At 39.7% G+C, this 23,316-nt stretch overlaps 1 protein-coding gene across 1 annotated transcript in view; it reads right to left on the minus strand.

The window, feature by feature from the left end:
- LRRC72 (leucine rich repeat containing 72) overlaps positions 1 to 18,057 on the minus strand; it is a 39,129-nt gene extending 21,072 nt beyond the window's left edge. Inside the window, exons 1-4 of the mRNA XM_024577190.3 lie at positions 18,000 to 18,057; positions 17,064 to 17,254; positions 11,883 to 11,956; positions 8,128 to 8,197 (exon numbers count right to left, since the gene is read on the minus strand). Of these exons, the coding sequence (XP_024432958.2) occupies positions 8,128 to 8,197; positions 11,883 to 11,956; positions 17,064 to 17,254; positions 18,000 to 18,057 (393 nt within the window). The remainder of the gene's footprint in view (positions 1 to 8,127; positions 8,198 to 11,882; positions 11,957 to 17,063; positions 17,255 to 17,999) is intronic.
- Positions 18,058 to 23,316: the final 5,259 nt, after the last annotated feature.

The raw sequence follows: 23,316 nt of genomic DNA on the forward strand, positions 1-23,316 counted from the left end.
ACAATAAAGTTATTTTAAAAAAAAAGATCTAGGGATAGGAATTGGAGGACATGCTGATTGTCCCGATACTCCAGCCGTCGTTAAAATAAGATGATATTATAATTATCCCTTAAAATAATCTACACTGCAGATTCTAAGAATTGCCATAGAATTTATATTTAATGTGACATTTTACAAATCTGTCTTCTCAGTTCCAGGCTTGGCGCATGGAAGTGATCCTGGTGTTGCCTGGCAAGTCGACCGTGTGGAAACCAGTCCTGGACTGGCTGTGGCCACGGCTCACTTTGCCCGGGAGGGCATTTTACACCTGATTCTGAGACTCCCTAAGATCTACCCAATGTGTTTTCAGTGTATTATTTTTCTGCATAACTCAGCCAAAGCTTCTGTTAAGTGAACTTCCACTACGTTGGTATCCCATATGCAAAGAAAAGTTCAACTGGGCTCAAAATATTAGAGTTTTTGTTACTCATTTTTCCATTTAACAAATATTTGTTGAGCAACTACTATGTGGCAGCCACTATGCTAAGTTCTGAGGGGATAGCTGTGAACAAAATAGACAAAAATCCCTACCTTTTTTTTTTTCTAGCAGGGAAAGAGAAACTAAATGATACGTACACTAAATAAATGACATGTTACGGCATCAGTTGAGAAGTGATGTGGGGAAGGGAGCATGGATATTGGGAGTGCCAGTAGGGAGACAGTGTTATGTTTTAAGCGGATTGGTCAGAGTAGGCCCCACAGAGGAGGTGAACTGAACAAACCCTTGATGAAGGGGTGGGGACGGTTCACTGGGATATGAAGGAGGAGCACTTGGGGCCTCAGCAGTGCATAGGACAGGGATGTTACAGTGCCTGGTGTGGCTGGACCACAGTGAGCCAGGGAGTGAAGGTGGGGAGTGAGGTCAGAGGGGTCATCAGGGGTCCACTGTGCAAGGCCTGGCAGGGTTGGTGTGAGAAGCTGGCTGAGATGAACAGGAAGTCGTTGGAGGTTTTGAGCACAGGAATGACATGTTTTGACTTAGGTTTCTTTAGATCATTATGGCTATTGAATTGAGTGATTCTCAGTGGAGGGCAATTTTCCCCCAGAAGGCATTTGACAGTGTCTAGAAATACTTTAAATTGTCACTTCTGAGAGGAAATCTTCTGGCATGTTGTGGGTAGAGGCCAGGGATGCTACTAAATATATAAAAATACACAGAACAGCCCCCACAACCACGAATCGTCCAGTTCAAACAGTCAGTATTACCAAGGTTAAAAACCTAGGGGCAAAGACCTTTAGATAAATGATTAAACAACATGATGAAATTCTGGAAAATTCTATAATTACGTGTTATATAAAAGGGTATATTAGCCAGAGGGGGGGGGAATATATATATATAACCCATAGACATAGACAACAGTGAGAAGACAGCCAGAGAGAAGGGGGGCAGGGGTTTGGTGGGGGTGGGCAAAGGGGGTGGGGAATGGGGTCATTTGCAATGTGTCAACAATAAAAGTAAAGTTTAAAAATTTCACAAAAAAGGGCATATTATTGCATGTTTGCATATTGAAATCATAATATTTCCTAAATTTACAGAAAACTAAGTATTGGGAAAAATTTTAAAAATATACACTGAATTATTATATAGGAAAAAATGAAAAATTGCAATATACTTCCAAGGTTCCTAAATTTATTTTTATGGGGTTCCTATCCAATAAATGAAAAAATGCATTCATGTGTAGCTTAGTTTAAAATATGTACAGTACTTAAAATATAATCTATACTTTAAAAATATAAAAAATTCCATTTTAGCTAGTATAAACAGACTTTTATTCTCATGTTTTCCCCTCTTTATTCCATGCTACTAAATTTTTTGCATACGGTCTCCAAAAATAGGTTACATTTCTGGGATAGGTCATTTTACAGCACAACCAAATATACAGCAGACATACCTATGGATTTCACAGCCATGAACTGAAGTCTTATTTAGGTCATTTATGTCAACTTAGTGTTTTGAGGAGGTTTCAAATATTTGACAAAATATGGTTCTTTCAACAAAGTTGACACAAAGGATGTAATTAATGTGGCCCCGAGGAAACGGGAACACGCAAGAGCCCAAATTGTGTGGAATGCACGCCACTTTGTTTTATTCTGTAAAGCCCTTACCCTCTACCACAAGGGTTGTGCTGCTCTAAATTGCTTTTTGGAACAAGGTAGGGTACGTACAAATGAATAAATAAAACTTATTCAACCCATACCTGACTGAAGGAACCAGCTAAAAGTCCATGACACAAAGCTTGTAAAGTACTGAAGACAAGTATTGCCAATCAAAGAATTCTTTACAAATATCTGAATCAGCGTGTTACAAATAAGTATTTCCATTTTCAAACTGTGGTTTGCTAATCTTGTACAGCAATATTCCTTTCTCAAACATATAAATTTCTGCTGTTTATCAAATTTTCGATATGTGCTAAAGGCCTGGGAGATAAGAAACAACATCATAGAAGAATGAGCTCAGGACCTTTCTTAAAGCAATTTCGTTTATTTTAATCTCACCGTCCTCTAGTCAGCTTGTGTGAAAATGGTACTATAAATAAGTATTTCAATTATTTTTTTTAGATGATGAAGGCTATAAACAATGACTTTGCCAAAAGAGGTATTTTTATTTAAATTTAGTTTGTGAAAGTTGTAAAATTTTGCTACGTGGAAGAAACTCAGATTCCATTTTGGACAGCTGCTTGGTTTTTTATCTAATCTGAGACACATTCAACTACCAAAGCACTGCTAGTTCCTCCAGAAATAAAAGAATACTAGCATTGGGGTACCAATATTACAGGCTTATTAAATATCTGTAAAAATATGTTTTGAGGTAACCAGCCAAAACACAAATTAATTGCAGTTTAAAAGACAAATCACGTAGATCACGTGTCTAAGCAGACTCAGCTTCTCACGAGATGCTGAAAGGGACAAACTGCGAACTGCAAATTCTCTCGCTCAGGTTTGCTAGAAGATGAGATGTGGACGAGTCCTGAGAAGGCCTCAGTTAAGATGTGCCTAAGTGCAGCTGCCTCCCGCTAATTCTATCAGGCGAGATTAGAAAAAAGGTGATTCATAAAGGGAGCAGAAGTAGAACTAGTGAATATCTGTGCAGTGTAAGGATAAAACCAGCCCTCAGAGAGCATAAGGAAGGAACCAGAGTTACCTGAGTAAGCCTAGGAAAGCTGGGGCATTGAAGGTCCTCAGAAACAACCTGTACCTATTTCCTTTGCTATTCCAGGGTCCAGACCAGAAGGTTCAGTGTTGTCATCCACTAGACAACAAAGGGGAGAAGTCCTCACCCTCCCAGCATGCAGGGCTGCACACACACCAGGCTACATCATTGTCTCCCAAGACTACTGCTTTCTTTCATTCCACTCCAGGCAGTTTGCAAATGCAATGTCCTCACCAGGAGCACACCCGCTCCCTCTGCACTTCCTATTTTTATCACTAGAGGAGGCACCATCATACTTATTGTTATATTCTATCAGTAGTCTGAAGGCAAGTACTGAATAAGCCATATCAGATAGGATGCTACTGGCTCCCAGTAACCTCTAAGCTCAACTCAAACTGGTACATATATTAGAACATTTATTACGTCACACACCAAGAAGTCCCAAGAATGTGAGAGCCTCAGTCTTAGTGTCTGGAGGATTCTCTGGGTTCTGCTTTTTTCTAAATGCTGGACCCATTCACAAGTGGGTAGGATGATTCTTGGCTTCAAATCCAGGCACGAAAATATTCAGAGGAAACAAGGGACCTCTGAGGAAGTACTATCATGGCTAATATGCCCATTAGTTTTAGATCTTGAGTAAGAATTTAAATTTTTCGTGGAGTGTGACTAGTGAGGTAACTTAGCCACCAGCCGGTAATGGATCGATAGGAAAACTCACAACAGAGTATTCACTTAGGTCACGACCACTTAAAACTTATTTTGGCTATGCTATCCTCCCAGTGTTATGTGGACTAAATAAGCCTTTTTTAAAGACCAAAGTTAAGTGATGGTGATTTTGGAGATAATAATAGTTCGTTGAATACAAAGAACCAAGTACAAGAAGTGAATTCTGCCTGTTGTATCCCTCCCCCCCCCCCCCCGCCCCACCTTCTAAATTGATTATCCGTCAGTCAACTATGTGAACATTCAATGACTGGCTGGAGGTGGGATGATGTCCACTACCAGAATGCAAAAAAACAAAAACCAAAAAAAATCCCTACAACCAAATCCCTAATTATACCCCTTCCTTTAGAACTACCTCCAACATTTGCACGTGTTCTTTCCTTCAAAACTGACCACTGAACACTACACGGAGCGCTCATGAAAAACAAAGACTAGTCACTTTGGCCATGCCTTCTGATTCCCATCTTTTTCTAATCAGAGGCTGCACACTGTGACCCAGGATAATTTTTGGCAGAGTGTTTAAAAGAGTTTTCAATTTGCATGCCCTTAAGTAATGCATGTACTTTCCATTTCAGGCGTTAGCTGGCTGGGTCTCACAGATATTTGTGTTTGTTCTCCCAGAAATTATTTCAAGCTTATGAAACGTTTGCAAACACCTAATACTAGCGGCACTTTCGTTTTTGATTTAGTTGGTTGAAAAAAGACCGAAAATGCAATATGATATTGAAATACTTTCATAAACATGGCTGCTTAAAGATTCGATGCTGTGAGTCTGGACTACTGCTTGATAAGCATACTATTGCTGAAAACTCAAAAAATACTTTTTTTACTCACTTGGTGTTTGGAAATCTAAATTCGAGATGTTAAGCCTGGATTTATAGTGTGCAAAATGAAAGTTGCTGAAAAGGCAAATTTTGAAAGTTGACAATAAGTTCCTGACTAGCTAGCTGCAACGGTGACTGTTTGGGCTTGTACTTTAGTTCAGTCCTGCTCTTTGACTTGGAGAGACCGTGGCGCCACACTCAGGCTCCCACTGTGGCGCCACACTCAGGCTCCCACTGTGGCGGCAGCAGTGGCCTCCTAAACACCAGCCTCTACGAGAAACTTTGAAGGGTGTTCCCTGCAGTTGGTGACGTGATGATTTAGTGCCTGGTCCTTCCTGAGGAAGCTAGATGAGGCTGGGTAGCAACTGGAAGGTAACCAACCCCTCTACCTCTGATAGCAGGACAAAGGCATGAATCATGGGAACTGTGTGCGGGACCATTGTAGGAATGTAGATCTGAGGCGCTTTACAACAGATCCTGCCCAAGAGGGTATTTTCCCAAGGCCAGGAGATACTCAGGTGTAAGTAAGTACCAATGGGATAAAAGGTGAGAGGTGGTCAGAGGTAGCTGGCAAAGAGGAATTAACATTTGAAGTAACCTAGTAGGGAAGTTTCCAAATAACCCATTAAGAGAAAAAAAAATTCAATTTTGGACATTTGTTAGTACCAGAGGGTGCAAATAAAATAACTGTTTCTCCCTTGCTTTTCCTCTACCTCCACATCTCCCCATTCCATAGCAATCATGGAGAAGGTTGGGGTGAAGGTGAGAGGGAAGGAAAACCCACCACTCCTCCGTAGTAACAAAGAAGGTAGGCAGCCATCTGCCATCAGGCCTAGCTGGATATGGGGGGAAAGGTAGGGGATGTCTCATTTATAAGTGAAAATTGAAAGTTGATTAATATATTCCTTTAGAAGTTGTCATTTCTGAACTACGACTATAACTCCAATGAACTGGAAGATTTTGATGGACATAGGAGAAATGAGAACAATCCTGAGACTCTCCAGGTTTTCTTCCAGGAGGCTGGGAAGGAGTGGCCTCGTCTGAGGAGCTTTGACAGGACATGGGAGACAAAAGTAATCACAGTATAATACATCTCACCAATTGTTCTATTCAATATACATTTATGTATGTATGTGCATATAAACTTTCTTACCTAAGTTTAAATTAAGTATATAAAATAATACTTGTAAAGATTAGCTCTGTTGAGGCTTCTGGTCAAGATGGCAATGTAGGGAGACATGGCTCACCTCTTCACACAACCACATCAAAATTACAACTAAAATATAGAACAATCATCACTCAGGAAAGTCAGAAATTGAGTTGAATGGAAGTCTGACAACTACGGAATTGAAGAAACCACATCCATCCAGACTGGTAGGAGGGGTGTGGACACAGAATAGGCTGACCCCACACCCAGGTAGATGAAAATTCAGGAGGGATATCTCAGGAGTGAGGAAGCCCAGACTGGCATCAGGCCCCCCAGTCCAGGCTTCCAGTGCCAGGAAGATAAGTCCCCACAACTTCTGGCTGTGGAAACCAGTGGGGGTTGAGTCAAGGAGGAGGCTGCTGAAGCCCTAAGCAGTTCATCTTGGGGAACCCACACACGGACTCACCTACTCAGACATGCTCCCTCTGAGCTCCAACACTGGGGTGGCAGCTTGAAGGGCACCAGAAGTATCAGGGAGAGAATGGCATCCAGGCAAGCAGAGGCCATTGTTCCTTTGCTGGGCCCTCCCTACACAGAGCAGGTAGGTTGGAGCCACATCTGAGACTCCATCAACCTGGCTAAAACTGTTTGATTCCCCTTGGAGATCCCAATTTATGGCCCCACCCAAGCTGCTTTTCCATAAGAGTGGCTGGTGTTGGCTCCTAAATCCTATCAAACAAGCAACAGCTGGCTTCAGTGAGCCCTAGCAGCAGCCAGATTAGAGTCACAGTTGACTTCACCTGGGAATCTCCAAGTCCAGCAAAGTGGCAGCCATCTCAGATTGCTTTACAGCTCAGGCAGGGTAGCCCCAGGCAAAACACAGGTAGGGGTTGACCTTGGCCTGCACAACTTGGAAACCCCAGGGTCCACCTACCAAGAGGACAGCTACAGACCATTTCCGAGCACCACCTCCCTGCTCCTGCACAGCTGATCCTCCACAGAGGGCGGAGGTTGATGGTCAGTGGTCACAGCCAGTCCTTGCAGCTGACTGGCCTGGGTAAATCCCTCCCATTGATCTGCCAACAGCAACCAAGGCTCAACTACAAGAGGAGGGGGTACTTAGCCCACACAAAGGGCACACCTTGAGTACCCTGCTTGGGTGATAGAGGAGGCTGTGCCACTGGACCCTCTAGGACACCTACTACATTAGGCCACACTACCAAGACATGGAGTCAAAGCAGCTCTACCTAGTACATAGAAACAAACACAGGGAGCCTGCCAAAATGAGGAGAAAAAGAAACATGGCCTAAATGAAAGAACAGATCAAAACTCCAGGAAAAGAGCTAAACAAAATGGAGATAAGCAATCTATCAGATGCAGAGTTCAAAACACTGTTTATAAGGATGCTCAAGGAACTTAGTGAGGACCTCAGCAGCATAAAAAAGATCCAGTCAGAAATGAAGGATTCACTAATTGAAATAAAGAACAATTTCCAGGGAAACAACAGCAGAATGGATGAAGCTGAGAATCAAATCAATGATTTGGAACATAAGGACGCAAAAAAACCCAACTAATCAGAACAAGAAGAAAAAAGAATCCAAAAAAAATGAGGATAGTATAAGCAGCCTCAGGGACAACTTCAGGGGTCCAACATTCACCTCATAGGGTGGCCAGAAGGTAAAGAGAAAGAGCAAGAAATTGGAAATCTATCTGAAAAAATAGTGAAAGAAAGCTTTCCTAATTTGGTGAAGGAAATAGACATGCAATCCAGGAAGAGCAGAGTCCAGATTATGATGGATGTAAAGAGGCCCACTCCAAGATACTTCCTTATTAAAAGGCCAAAGGTTAAAGATAAAGAGAGACTCTTAAAAGCAGGAAAAAAGAAAATTAGTTATCGGAAGTTTGCCAGATGGGAGGGGGAAGGGGGAGAATGGGTGAAGAGGTGAGGGGGATTAAGAAATACAAATAGGTAGTTACAGAATAGCCACGAGGATGTAAAGCACAGTATAGCAAATGGAGTAGCCAAAGCACTAATACGCATGACCCATGGACATGACCAATGTGGGGGGACTGCCTGAGGGAGTAGACGGTGGTGGGTGGAGGGGGATAAAGGGGGAAAAATCAGACAACTGTAATAGCATAATCAATACAATATAATTTTAAAAAGATTAGCTTGATTAAAAACATGATATTAAGATAGTAACTTAATTATAGAGCCATTTAAAGATTAAATATAATTTTACCTTGTTATGATGTAACCATAAGTATTTTAAATTTTTAAACCTGGAAAGATCAATGACATCTGTCAGTTCCCTGAAAAAGAAAAAGTAAACATTAGCAGTGATCAGTTCACTTACGGGTTAGACAGGATATATAGCATGACTCTGGAGCAACTGCAAAACCTTTCGCTTTGTCCTTTCCAAATTGCTGGCACACGTACATGCTTATTTCCAAAATTCCATCCTTAAAACCTCATTAATTTGCATTAAGATTTTGTTAGCCAGTTAAAACAAATCCTTAAAGGGAATACTTTATCACATTAGTGGAAATTTATACCTCATTATGACTGAATTTACTGGGATCACATAAAAAGAGATTTCAGTAGGAGAGGCTAGAGGAAAAAAAGAGAGGGAAAGAAGTAAGTGTAGAAGACACTGAACTCACAAATGTGGGAAATGCTATTAGCTCCTGCTTCAACAGTGTCTGCAGGCTTCTTACTCGGGTTGTCCAGATCTTGGCCAGACTGGGTTTAAGACATGAAGTTTGCAGTGCACCAAGAGATAGAGACTGAGTGGTGTTTTATTCTCCCTTGGCTGTTTACTAAATAAAGGGTCAAAATATTTTCCATCCTTCTTCTTTTTTTTTTAAAGATTTTATTTATTTATTTTTAGACAGAGAGTAAGGGAGAAAGAGAGGGAGAGAAACATCAATGTGTGGTTGCCTCTTGCATGCCCCCTACTGGGGACCTGGCCTGCAACCTAGGCAAGAGCCCTGACTGCGAATCGAACTGGCGTCCCTTTGGCTCACAGGCGGCACTCAATCCACTGAGCCACACCAGCCAGGGCTGCCCAACCTTCTTGCAGTGTGCAGGACTCTAGCTGTCTAAGTGGTCCTGAGCCTTGGGCCGATGCAGCTCATTCAGCAAAGGGACAGACATGGGTGGAGAAGGGGAGCTGTCAGCAAAGAGGGCAAAGCCTCTGAGTCACTGCTGTGGGCTGGAGTATTCAAATGTCTTTTATTTCTCAGGGCAGAACCTGTGGGCCCAGGCTGAGTGTGCATACATACATGTCTCTATTTATCAAACACTTACAGGGCACATCCTGTGTGCCAGTGCTTTGCAAGCAATTTAAAAACATTCATGGTAACTGATATTACCTATATTAACACATTTGTGGCAACATCCTTTCATATTTATATTTATTTAACCTGAGACACTAAGGGACTAATTATTTTCCTACTTTTTAAAGCAAATATATATTTTAAAATCATGCAAACATTTCTAAACAGAAGAAACCTCTCTCACCAAATTTTTAAATTAAAAAAAATTAAATCTAAGAAAAGCTGAAGGAATAGCTGAAGGAATAGTACAATGAATGCTTGTATAGCACTTACAATTTTTAATGTTTTGCCACACTTATACTCACTTTCTTTTACCTATATAATATACCTATTTTTTAGCTGATAATTTCCTGGAGGAATCCCTTGAAAATAAGTTGCAAACTTGTTATCGCATGGTTCTCTCTCCTGAATACTTCCTGCACATCCCTTAAATAAGGACATTCTCCCGCATAACCATGATACCACTGTCACATCTAAGAAAACTAAATTGAATTAATTAATATTATCTAATATATTATTCATATTCAAATTGTCCCTGTTGCCCTTATATTTATAGTTTGTTTAAACCCATGATTCCATCAATATTCATGCATTGCTTTTTCAGCTGGCAGAATCCCTTAGTGTTAAATTTAGAACAGTCACTGTCTCTCCTTTTTTCCACTTAACATTGACTTTTTGAAGAGTCCAGGACAGTTGTACGATAGAATGTCTCACATTATTGATTTGTCTGATTGCTTTCTCATGATTAAATTCAAGGTGGATCATTTTTCACTCACAGAGGTGGTAATTACTGCATCACATCGGGAGATGAATGGTGCTATTTTGTCCCACTCTTGGTGAAACTAAGTTTAGTTACATAGTTAAGGCTGTATCTGCCAGGGCTCTCCATTATAAAAAGTACGAATGTTATCGCTGAGATGTAATATGTGGGGCAAAACTGACAGACTCTGTGTACATCTCATCACCTAATAACTCTATAGTCAGTGGCTGGAGCTCCTGTGGATGACCTTTACCTGAGTCAGTAGACTTAGTTTTATAAAATAGCGACTTCTAATGCTTTCCTTTTTACATTCATTACCTGGTATTCTGTAAAGAACACCTGCCACAGTACATGTTCTCAGTGATTACTCAAGAAGTCATGGGTAAGATGCTTTCCATTTACTAAGGGCAACAGAGATAGGCAAAGAACCCAGTTTATTGGTTCCAGACTGTGAAATATTCTTTTTTGGACCCAGATGGATTAAATGATAACTTATTATTCTTGGGGTATAAAATGTGTTGTCCTTTAGTTGAGAAGGCACTAATTACCCATTGTCAGAAGATTAATATTTCTAATTATTTTCTAGTGTTTTAAATCTTTTTGTAATTTACTTACCCTTTAGGTCAAATCATGAAAGGCTGAGATACAATCTTTTGACCACATAAAATATGTGGTATTGTAAAACTAAGTGATCTATAGAAACGTTCAAAGCATGACGTATGTCAGAATTATATACTGCCTTGTTCCATTCTAAAATATATACTTTTAAAAATATTAAATTGGCCAGCTATTTATTCCCTTGCTCCCAAGACATTCAGGGCCACTACAAAGATAAATGTTATTCTCTGCAGTAATAAACTAAGAAATATTTGTATACAACAAAAGACACGTGTTTATTAATAAAGGATTTTCTCCATTATCAGAGGTAAAGTTATTAACTTCATTGATAAAGCAGAACATTTTCTTTAAAAAATAACTGAGTTCTACAGATTAAAGATGAGTAGGGAGGTATAAGTTTATTTTAAAATAATACATAGAATTCACGGAGATAAACAACATGAAGGGAGGAAAGGAAGAGAAGGAATTGGGTCACTGTTATTAAAATGCCAACTGTGACTGCACAGGTGTCACTTGTTGGCTAGTTAACGCTGTCCGAGTCCAATCCAACCCACAACTTCCTCCTCCTCTTTCGCTTAAGTTCTTGCAAGCATGACGGCTGCTCTGTGTAGCGCGGTGACTTTACTATGCGCCACCTGGGGAGCTGGAGTAGAATCAAAGGAGGTTGTTACAAAAAGGAGAGTACTTTCCCGCTTACCAGTAAAATCAGTATAGGGGTTATTAGGTAGGGGTTATTTTTATAGTATGGAGGTAAAATGAGTCATTATTCTCTAATAAAAGTAATCATATTAACTGTCCTAATGTTCACTGGGTGCTTACTGTGTACTAGTCCCTCACCTACCTTCACCTAATCCTCACCACAACCTTGTGAAGTAGGTGGTATCGTTATATACGTGCAGGCAATAGGGTTTCCAGGTAAAATACAGGATGCCCAGTATGTGAATTTCAGAGAGACAACAAATGCAGTGTGGGACATACTTATACTAAATTATACATTCATTTCTCTGAAAGTCACGTGCAACTGGACATTCCACATTGTTATTTGCTAAACCTGACAAAGATCATCCAGCTGAAAGTGACAGAGCTGGGATTCAAACTTAGCATATGCATCCCAATATGCTCTCTAATAGAGCCTATGAGTCCAATGAGTGGTAAAGCAATTAGAGTGTGGTACTCGCCCATTCGGTCCCTGGGGGGAGGGGGACTGGAAAAGAACATTTGAGTTTGTGAAACATTATAATCGACGCTCTTCTATTTCTTACATAAACAGAATACACTTACTGTTGAGAAAGGAACAGCTCAAAGACATCAGCATCCCTCTTGTGGCCACATATCCTCAGTTGATCTTCAACTGCCTGATAACATATAATTAATCTGTCAAGGCACATTCCACTGAGCAAAAACACTGAGACATTTGCAGTCAATAATAATAATGTCTACAGAAGATCAAAGGAACGGTGAACATGGAGGCAACCAGTCTAAACTGATAAATTCCAATACTACAATTATATATTAATTAATCATTTTGCGGTTGAATTTCATTATCCTTAATCCTGGCAACAGATATGTAAGTAAATTTTAATCAAAGAGAATAAATGTGAATGTGTATATATACTCAAAAAACAAGTTTTCGATTCTATACAAGGTAGAGAAATTTAGTATTTAAATCTTCTTAAATGCTCTTTCAAACACAAAGAATTCATATTTGGTAGGTTTTCCATATTTACAGAGGATACGCAGTATCAAGTTTGGAGGTGAAGGATGTAGAATATAATGTACATTATCACATGGGTGCTTGGCACCCTGCAAATTTATACATGAGTGAATAAACATCATTTCCCTTTCTTTGCAAAAGAATCATGTCTTCAATTTTCATGAATTACTAACATGCTTGAACCGTGGGAATTTTTGGTGAAGAAGCAGCAATTTTTATTCCCAAAGGTTTTGTTTTGAAAATGTAAATCATAATTTTCCATGAAGGACTAAACCTCACAAGACACAACAAAAGTGGATAGTATAATCGTTGTGCTTCTGTAATCTGACAAACATTGTAATTACCAGAGTCAAAACAATCACAAAATTTCAGCTGGGATTTGTTGTGGGTGGTGAGGTTGTAATGCCAGTAAGTGATTTATGAAACTTTGACAATGGTTTTGTTATTTAGTAGAGGACTTTCAGAGGAGTTATTTAATGAGATGAGCAAATACCTAAAGACGTGACGAAAGTAGATATCCCAGGGATGGGGAGCAGCTGCTAATAGATAGTCCCAAACTTTCCTTGTTACCCTGTTACACAAGCTGAATCTTGAGGCCTGGGGAATTCATTGGCTCAGGTATGGGCATTTCCATCAAGGTATTTTGTTACCCTGACAAGCAAGCTGGATCCGGGGCTTGGGAAAACCCAATGCATCAGGCTTACACACCTTCATCTGGGTATTTTAATGGAAATACCTGAACTTCTATGGTATAGTAGAAACACATGGTCAATTGCAAATTTGCTGAAGTATTGGGATGCTAAAGTCCAGCCAAAGTAGAATAAAAATTTCGCAGCTATCTATTAAAATTATAAATGTGCTTTTAACTTGATATGCCATTAACTTGATATGTCTAGCACTCAGAAAAACAGTGGTACATACACACAAACACGAAATATGAATATTATTGCTCACTTCAGCTATAGTATCAGAGTTGTGTAATATGCCCCATGGACTGGTATATGGGTTAAATTAAAATATAGCTTCACAACAGAATACTGTGTAGTAACTTAAAAATATAATGAGATGGCTATCTAGACATATACTGATATCAGAAATCTATTGTGACGTAAAAATGTCATTGGCAGTATATGTGTAACAGTAACAATATTTTTTTATCAATGACATTTATATGTACACAAAATACACATACTCCAAATTGTTAACAACAGTTATCACTGGGGGACTTTCACTTTCTAAAAAATAAACTTTTTAATAATGTTTGAGTATTTCATAATAAGCACATATTAACTAAGTAATCAGAAATTAATACACAATTTAAACATTTTAGCCATGGAATGACTATTGAAGATTTACATCAAATTTTGAAAATTAAGACATGAAAAGTTAAATCGAAGCTATCAGCATAATTTGTAAACCACTGGTGTAATAAATTGTTTGTTGATACAGACTGTTATCACAGTATGTTTCTTTCCAACCTAAAATTTCATATAAATCTGGTAGCAAAGTGCCCAAGTGCCAAAGAACACGAAGACCTGCCGAGAAGTTTCAGGTTTCAGAGAATCCCAGGTGGAGCAGTTCCAGTTTCCAACCAACACTCAACCTCACTAGCAGAGTATTCCTTTCGTCTAAAGAAGCACAGTGAGCATTCCCTCCCTGAAGTATTTCTGTTTAATTGTGGTAAAGCATATATAAAACAGAATTTACTACTTTAACTGGACAGTTCTGTGGCATTAAGCATATTCACATTGGTGCACAGCCACTGCCACCAATCATTTCCAGAAGCTTTTCATCGGCCTCAAATGACACTCTGCACCCATTAAACAATTCCCCATTTCCCCTGGCCCCCATCCCCCGGACACCACCCTTCTACACTCCATCTCTATAAACTTGACCACTCTCGGTACCTCATACAAGTGGGATCATAAGTTTTTGTCTTTTTGTGGCTGGCTTATTTCACTTAGTGTACTGTCTTCAAGAATCATCTATGGTTTAGTGTGCGTCAGAATTTCCTTCCTTTTCTAAGGCTGAATTATATTCCACTGTATGTATATACCACACCTTGTTTGTCTACTTAGCCATCAGTGGACACTTGGGTTGCTTTCACCTTTTGTGAACAATGCTGCTTTGAACACGGCCGTACGAACATCTGTTTGAGTCCCTGCTTTTGCATCTGAGTGTTTGAATGTGCACCCAGAAGTGAAATTGCTGGATCGTATGGTAATTCTATGTGTAATTTATTGAGGAATTGCCATGTCATTTTCCACAGCAGCTGCATATAACAGTAGTTTCTTTCAGATGACCATTTTGAAAACAGTATATCCTAACAGATATTGAGCGACAATCTATTAAGTTCTTAGCTTAGTTCAGGCTGTGATTAGCCTGTGACCAGCTGGTGAATGTAGCAATGAACTAGGTAAGGTGACTGCTCTTCAGGAGCAGGCCTTTTAGTAGGAGAAGTAAGGGACAAACACTCTGTAAAATGAGGCTGTAAGTGTTAAGGGCTATGGCAAAAAGAAAACATGCTCTGGTGAATTCAGAGGAAGAAGAAATTACAGTCAGCCTGGGAGCTCTGAGATTTCAGGGTGGGACTGACAGTGGGGTGCACTTGAAGGGTGAGGAGAAATTGGAAATAGAATACTGGTGGGTGGGTGTTTTAGTCAGAGGGGAGTAACTGCAGAAAAGAGAAGACACAGGGGAAGAAAATTCGAGGAGCGCAGGGCGGTGCAGCCTTTGGCTACAGTGAAAGGCACATGGAAGGCAATTGTGAGAAATAAATTAAGAAAGGTGGTTTGGGGGCAGATTATTTGTTCTAACTTTGAAATTTAGGCTCAAAGAGTATGCTCAGTATATAAACAAAACTTTTATAGGCCTAAGAACTCTAACTTAAAATCACATAGTTTATGTAATTTATAATTTAAAATTTAGTTTTATGATATATGATATATGCACATGTGTATGAAATATATATACTAACTACATAGCAAAATCATTGTTAAGTCCCACAAAGTTCTGATTTTTCCTATGACACCTACATCAATGCTTTTAAATCATATCCACTATCAAGTTATTTTAAAATCAGAACTTAGTCCTCTGTTGGACTAAATTCTGGGGCAATAGGGAAGTAGGACAGGATTTTTAAAACTGGAGAAAAGATGAGAAAAAAAGCTAGGCTTCAGGAAGATGACTTGCAGCGACATGTTTGAGGGCCTGGGGTGTAGAGAGAATGCAGACAGGAAGCGAGGCTGCCTCTGGAAAATCAAAGCAAGAGCCGATGAGCTGCCCTAGGATAGTGGCAAGTGGGAGTGAGCAGTGAGCAGGTATGTCATGAGGCGCACAGGGAGAACTGCCGGGAACTGGCAAGTGACTGGAGGCAGAGCATAAGGGCAAGGGGAGTCACAGGTGATGAAGATAACGTGATGAGAGGATGATGAGAGAGTGACTGTCAGGGAGGATGAATTCAGCCTAGAAATGCTGACCTCGAGGTGCTGCTGGAACGAAGAGGTCAGGGTGTCCAGCGGAAAGCTGCAAGTAGACGAGGGGACCTCCTCAGAGATGTCAGGGTGGGTATGCACAGCCTTGCAAGTCAGGCCATCCCAGAGGGGAGAGTAGGACAGAGGTAAGATTATTGTGACACACTCCCTTTAGAAAGAGGAGGAGGGAACCAGGCTTGGTAAGCGGACAGAAGAGGGGCAGTTATAAAGTTAGTAGGAGAAAGAAAAAGACAGCGGGAATGGAGAGGGTGAATTTCAAGAAGGCAGAATCCGAATCTGTAGTTGCATAGGGTGGGAGAGGATATTACCCAGAAGAGGTATTGAATCTGGGGAGGAATTTCAGTAATCTGATGAGGAAGGAAAGTCGTATTTCATATGAACTGGTTAATAAACCAGGAAAATAAAAAAAAATAATCTAACACAGAACTGGGGTGTAGACAGTGCCAGAGCAGGGAGGGTAGCAGCAGTGTCCTCCACTGCCAGATGACAGGATCTAGGGAAAGCAGGAAAAAGAGTTTGAAAATTGTGGGCTCATTCCATCCAAGGAGAAGGATGCCTGTATTCAACTCGATGGAAGAAAATATCCTCTGTGACTACTTATGTACTGTAATAACAGATACACTCCTATACTTTCATGCAACGCACATACACCACAGGTTAGTTGGGACTTAGCTTTCAGTTCATGCCAGAAATCTCAGCTCTGATTAATCATGGTAGTCCCAAGGTTTTTCAGACAAGCCCCGGAACTCCAGAACACTTTTCTAGCTCCTATGTTGCATATTTTTGACGTTTCCCACTCAAGTATTCCTTAAGTCATTATCATAACTGCCTTCGATTGTTTGTGTTATTTGTCAAAAAATATTATTCAATTTGCACCTTAAGGGAATAACATTTTAGGGGTTTAATATACATATTTATATATATTATTATATAAATACATATTTATTATTTATATATAGTGTTGGACAGTCAAGGCCCAGAGTTATGGCTTCGTTACCTAATCGCCAACTTGCCATAGTTATATATGCAGCAGATGCTAAGCACAGGGTAGGAAAAGGTCGTAAGTCTATTAATGTGGATCAGGGGCAGCCTCAAAACCCTACTGAAGACATTACAGACCTCTAGCTCGAGTGGAAGTCTGGGGTCCCTGTTGCTCCACCCTCTCTGCCACAGGCCCCAGGCAGCCTTAGGCCACCTGGGGCTTTTGGGCAGGGACCAGAGGGGCCCTGGGTCTGGAGAATGGGGTGTCCTTACCCTGCGGCTGATCTCCAGGGCAGGCCCCAGAGACTTCGATAGGCTGGTAGAGTGTCGGAAGGCACGGGACAGATGGTTCGGGTCCCGGGTCATCAGGACACCAGGGCGGCCAGTGGCACCTAGGATGGACCCAGCTTGGCCCCACTGTTCAATGTTCTTGCTGTTACCAACAGTTGCCACAACCTCATCGACTAAAAGCCAATCCAAACCAGGGAAGATTTGAAGCCAAATCCTGACTTCTATGACGTTTGCGCTTGGGGTCCTCACGGCACCCACCACGTGGTACCTCGGACACGCTAGTGTTCGTCTGCGCGCGGTGCTTTTGTGAACGCGGTAAAGTGGTTGATCTATCAGCTATGCCAGAGTGGGTCAGAGGACCCCGACGGTAGTCACCCCATAATAATAATTTTATTGATTTGAGATCAGAATATCAGAAATTTTAGGTTTCTTAAAATCAGACGTGCCTGGGGACCACTGGCCGTGTGTGGAGGATAGTGGTGAAGTAGTGCCCTGTGGAATCCTAGTAGAGCTTGAGACAAAAAGAAAAAAATCAGTTCTGTTTATTTAAAATGTTAAAGTTTTGTTCATCACGGATGGATTTCAGAAATATTCCACGAAGCTTTATTTTGCTGAGGTTTTGGTGCCCCCTTACATTTTTGCACTGAGGCCAGGGCCTCACTTGCCCTACTTCAGTCAGACCCGGTCCTGGAATGCAGGTAGGGGGGGCAGTTGGGAAGCACCCTCTCATCCAGGTGCACAGAAAAAAGGGAACACTGCTGACTTCATTGGCCAAGAGTAAGTGGATATTGGCTCAGCAGCTTGAAGTCCTTCCTCCAGCGGAAAATGGGTAAGATAAGCCATCATTTGGCCAGGACTTGATGTCTCCCCAAGTTCTGTTGGTGCCCCTATTAGAATTGTTTTATGATCTTATAATACGTGAATCTGGTCCCCCTCTAGCTTGGGAAACTTCGGAGGCAGGAGTCTGTCTGTGCATCGCTATCTTCTGCCGGGGACTAACACACTGCTTTCAATAAATGTTGACTTAACAGAATGAGTTGGTTTCTTGGCTTCAAATTTGAACTTGAAATCTAAGAATTAAATACAGGTTTTTGAAATGGGTCAGGCTATTTGCATATAAAAATTCTGGTGCTAGAATAGAGCATTAAAAAATATGTCACCGGAGAAATCAAACATACTATTTTAGTACTTCTAAAAAGTATTTGGGCCTGCGGGGCCTGGGTGGGTAGAAGTCCTCCAAGTTACTGTGGAGAGAGTAATCATCTGACAACTATTATTTAAATAGTTTTTACATCATAAATAAAAATCAGATGAGAGGAATGGTCCACTTAGAAAATGTACAAAGTAGTTTACAAGACCTTTTGTCTTCCACTTTTGCTGTTAATACATGTTCTGGCATTTTAGACATCATTCATAAATATGCTACATAGAAACATGTAAATGTACACTACTTGGTCAATTTTGCACATTACATGAGTGTGAGTTTTAGAATCATAAGCTAAATGCTTTTAGAGAGCATTTTACAGAAGTAAACTACTAACCAGCTAATTTCTACTAAAATCACATTAAAATTGTTATCCTTGACTTTTTATTTACATCTTTAAACTTACACGGATTAAGAAGAGAAAAATAAATAAAAAAGAACCACACCCAGCTCTGTTCCTAGGAAAAGAACTCATTTGCTATAAGGTCTTACTATGTTCCTTCTTCAAGAAAAAATTTCAATTTAACAGATCACAAGGACTAAAATAATGGAAATTATGGGATGTGAAAGGTGGAGGTTAATAAAGGCACTTCTTGGATGGAAGGTCCTTCCTAGACATCCTCACACTGATGGTACAAAATTTTTACAAAAGAAGCATCCCTGGCAGAGGGAGCAGAGAGAATTTTTTTACCTCCATGTGGTAGGATTGTGGCCTGAGGAATCCCGCCTGAAATTTTAAAAATTTATGTAAAATGTACATTCTCCTTTACAATCAATCTTGTTTTAATATAAAAATAAAGTGGTTCCCCTTAACTCCCCTCAAATCTTTGAGTGATATTTACATTGAAGCAAGACACCCTGTGTTTATCCTGTGGCTTTGGCTCTCTGGCATCCTGCCAGTGCCTGCAGCGGTATGCATACCCCAGTTTGAAAGCTCCATCATATCACGTATGTGGATTCGGATAAGAAGAAAGAGCCTGTGCTCCAAGTCAGGGCATGTGGGGTTTAGCCTCAGCTATGACATTAACTAGTTGTTGGCCACCTTTGAGTCACTTAGTGTGTCTCTGGTCCTCAGTTTCTTCAATAGTAAAATGAAGAAGTTGGATGTTTAGCTCAAAAAATCTATTATTTAGTTATAATGTCCTAGAAAGGTAGTATGTATTGTTCACAGAGTAAAAGATTCTTGTTGAGATGTTGACATGTAATTGTTTTTAAGAATAGCTTCCCAGTGAAAAATATGTGAGGGAAAAGAAATATGCTTTAATGATATATCTATCATTAAAGCTACATAATTCTAAAAATTCTCTTCCTAATTTTGTCAACAACTCCAGTGATCAGTCTGGAATTTTTCTAAGTGAGTAAGAAACATTTATTAGATAAAATAATCATTATCAGCTATTTTCTACCATGTAGAATGAGCACAGAATGAGCAATGTATCAGCCACAATAAAACCTTCTTATAAGCATAAAAAGTACATCTTTTTTTGATTTGTTGACCAGAGCATCAACATTTTCATTGTTATAAGTTTAAATAAAATAACACTTTAATTGACAGCTGTCGTTTTTTGTCTGTTTAGACAAAATGAAAATAATGATAGAATGTTAGGAATTCAAGGAATTCTCCAGGAGCCTTTCATGTGACTGCACAGTTTATGAGAAGAGGCACTGATGGTCTTTTTCAGGACTATAGTTTAGGATATTAGTGTAGTGAATGGGCTTGGAAGGCAGAGACAGTGTCTACCTGCAGAGCAAAGAGCAGACGTTTTGTGTGTTTTGTTTTTTATTGTGCAGCATAATAAAGATAATATCTTTCTCCTTTATAATAACGATAAGGTGAGGTAGGCTTACTGCTCAATATAAAATATTAGGGTTCCCTAAGCTCAGGGTTTCTGTCCTATACAAAACTCACTGTATGTGGTCCTATCACCTGGACTTCTTTGCATTTCCCTCTGGGAACTGTGGCTAAGGGAACTGGTGTAAATGCTGGTACTCTGGTTATGTTGTTACTGTAACAAACCATCTTTAGTTTCTGACCCAGAAGTCTCATATCTCCAGCCAGCATCAATGAAACAGTGACTAACTTTTGCTTCTGCTTGTGCAGGCTTTTTGTTTTTTTAAACAGAATGCATCCATAAAATTTGTCCTTCAGCTTTCACATTTCTTCTTACCATCTCATAAACCTCCATCTTATAAATCCAGCTATGAAACTGAATTGTTGCATCATGGTCCACTGTAATGTATCTTATGGTTTACTCACTCATTACTCTATTGATGGACATTTACGTGGTCCATTTTTTTGATATGATAAATAATGGTATAATAAATGTCTTTGTGCTTTTGTGCTCCTGAAATTTCTTGGTGATATTAAAGAGTCATATATGTGTCCCTTTGTCTATAGGATGATATCAATCTTGTTGAAATTTTGCCAGTCTAATTGGAGAAACAATGTTTATTTTTTTATTTTTCAGTTACAGTTGACATTCAGTATTATTTTGTATTAGTTTCAGATACAACACAAAATACCATAGCATAGTAATTAGACAATGAAATAATATACAAAGTAGTCCCCTCAATAATTCTTGTACTCATCCGACATCATATATAGTTATTACAATGTTATTGACTATATTCTCTATGTTGTACTTTACACCCCCATGGCTATTTTATAACTGCCAATTTGTACTTAATACCTCCCTTCACCAATCCACCCATCCCACTAACACCCCTCCCATCTGGCAACGCTTAGTTTTCTGTATCTAGTCTATTTCTGTTTTGTTTGTTCATTTACTTTGTTCTTTAGATTCCACATATAAGTGAAATCATATGGTATTTGTCTTTGACTTATTTCACTGAGCATAATGTCCTCTGGGTCCACTCATATGGCAAGAGTTCCCAAAATGGCAAGATTTCACTTTTTATGGCCAATAATACTCCATTGTCGATATTTCAATATGTGCCCCATCTTCTTTACTCAACTGTCTATTGATGGGCTCCTGGGTTGCTTCCACACCTTGGCTATTGTAAATAATGTGCAATGAAATGGGGGTGCAGATATCTTTTCAAATTAGTGTTTTGGATTTCTTCAGATATACACCCAGAAGTGGAATTGCTGGGTCATAAGGTAGTTCTATTTTTAATTAATAGAACATAAATAAATGTGTGTGCATGCGTGTGTGTGCATATATTCACGTACATGTGTGCCCATGTGCACACACAGTAGGCAAACTCTACAATGGCCCCAGAGATCCCGACCTCCTGGTTTTCACGTACTTGTGTAATCAATCATCTCCCCTTGTGTGTGGGCTGGACCTATGAACTCACTTCCAATGAATAGAATACGGCAGAAGGATGAGATATCACTTGAGTGTAGGTTACAGAATCACTACGGCTTCTGTCTTGGACACCTTCTCTCTTGTTTTCTGGTCCACTCTGAGTTCAACCAGTTACCATGTTGTGAGCTGACCTATAGGAGCCCATATGGCAAGGCATTGATGTCTCTGGCCAACAGCCAGAGAGGACCTGAAGCTAGCCAATAGCCATGTGAGTCAGCACGTTTAAATGTAAAAATAAGTTCAACTCTTTGATCATAATAGACAATAATTTAGTTGGAGAATAACAAAAAAATTTTTACTAAACTACAACTTAATCTGAGTGTTGATTTAAAAAATCATTTGTCAGAAGAATACTATTACCAAGTCAATATATATTTTTCTCATCTTCTTTTGAAAACTTTTTCAATTGTGCTATATATTGAAAAATATATATAACAAAAAACAATAAAGCACTATTATTTTGTCAAATTTGAGTTATCTCAGGGCTCTCTTTGACCTCTGAGACTCTTTTTAACCGAAGCATCTGACACTGCTGAGATTTTCTTGTTCATACTGCTCTTAATTTTGTAGGTAGGTAAATTTTAGAATGAAGACTAAGCCTTGAGCTTTTTTTCTTTTGAGCTTCAGTTAGTTTTGCAGACAATCACTGTTAGAATCCAGGGTTCTTGGGGACAGATTCCTTGTTGCTCTTATCTGCATAGTTCAGTGGCAGGGAGGGAGAGACTCCCAAACAAGCTCAGGAAGCTGCGTTTCCATGTGCGGCCACCTTGAGCCATCAGGCCCTTTAAAGTGTTCTGCTCAATGCATGAGGGAGCTATTTTAGATGGCTTGACAGCCTTCACTTACTTATTCACTCATTCAGCCAGGCACTGAAATTCATCACTGAGTTCCTACCACAAACCACACACTCTGCCAGGGACTGGGGCATATGAACCAGACGCGCTTCAGGGAATGAGAATTAGGAAGCAAATAGCATGGGTTCTCATTGCTTTAAGCATAATTTAATTGTATTTGGTTCTGCTTGATATTGGCTGTCATTCAAATGGCTCATTAAGGATGTTACGTTTATTTTCTCCCTTTCCTGTTCTTTTTCTTTACTTTTAATTTGCTTAGAGCCTGAAGTGTTTAAATTACCTTCACACATAATTCTAAGCCATCTTATTGACCACATTAACCGTGCTCTTTGCAGCCTTTATTCAGCTAGGAGGTTTTTATTAATGATGTTTTCAATACCACTTTTTCACACAAAGCAAACAGGGGAGAAAGATTCAATAATCATTTTAATTAGAGGCACTACATATTGAAAAGTACTTCAGAAGAAATCATTTTCAGAAAAAATACAAAGGCATTGAGAGGTTTTTCCATTGCAAGTTTAATGTGTCTGGAGTTTTAAAACATCAACTTTTGTTCCATAAATCTATTTTAGATTATAACAAAGAAAGGAAATTTGTTTGCTCAATTAGAGTACACTTTCTAAGCTTGGAAATTTTCCATAAATTTGGGTAGAAAAGATAGCATAACAGCTAATTTAGGCTCTGCCCGATTATTTACCCTTTACCTAATGTTATGGATAATGCAGTTAAGGAGCAGAAATCAAGCTGAAGGCCACCGAATCCCTACTGCTTGAGTAGATGATGGCTGTGGGTGGCTTTTGAAGGCAGGAACTGTTTAAAAATAGGTGGGAGATAAGGGAGAGTGA

This window comes from Desmodus rotundus, chromosome 6, assembly GCF_022682495.2.
Source record: "Desmodus rotundus isolate HL8 chromosome 6, HLdesRot8A.1, whole genome shotgun sequence".
Lineage (NCBI taxonomy): Eukaryota > Metazoa > Chordata > Mammalia > Chiroptera > Phyllostomidae > Desmodus > Desmodus rotundus.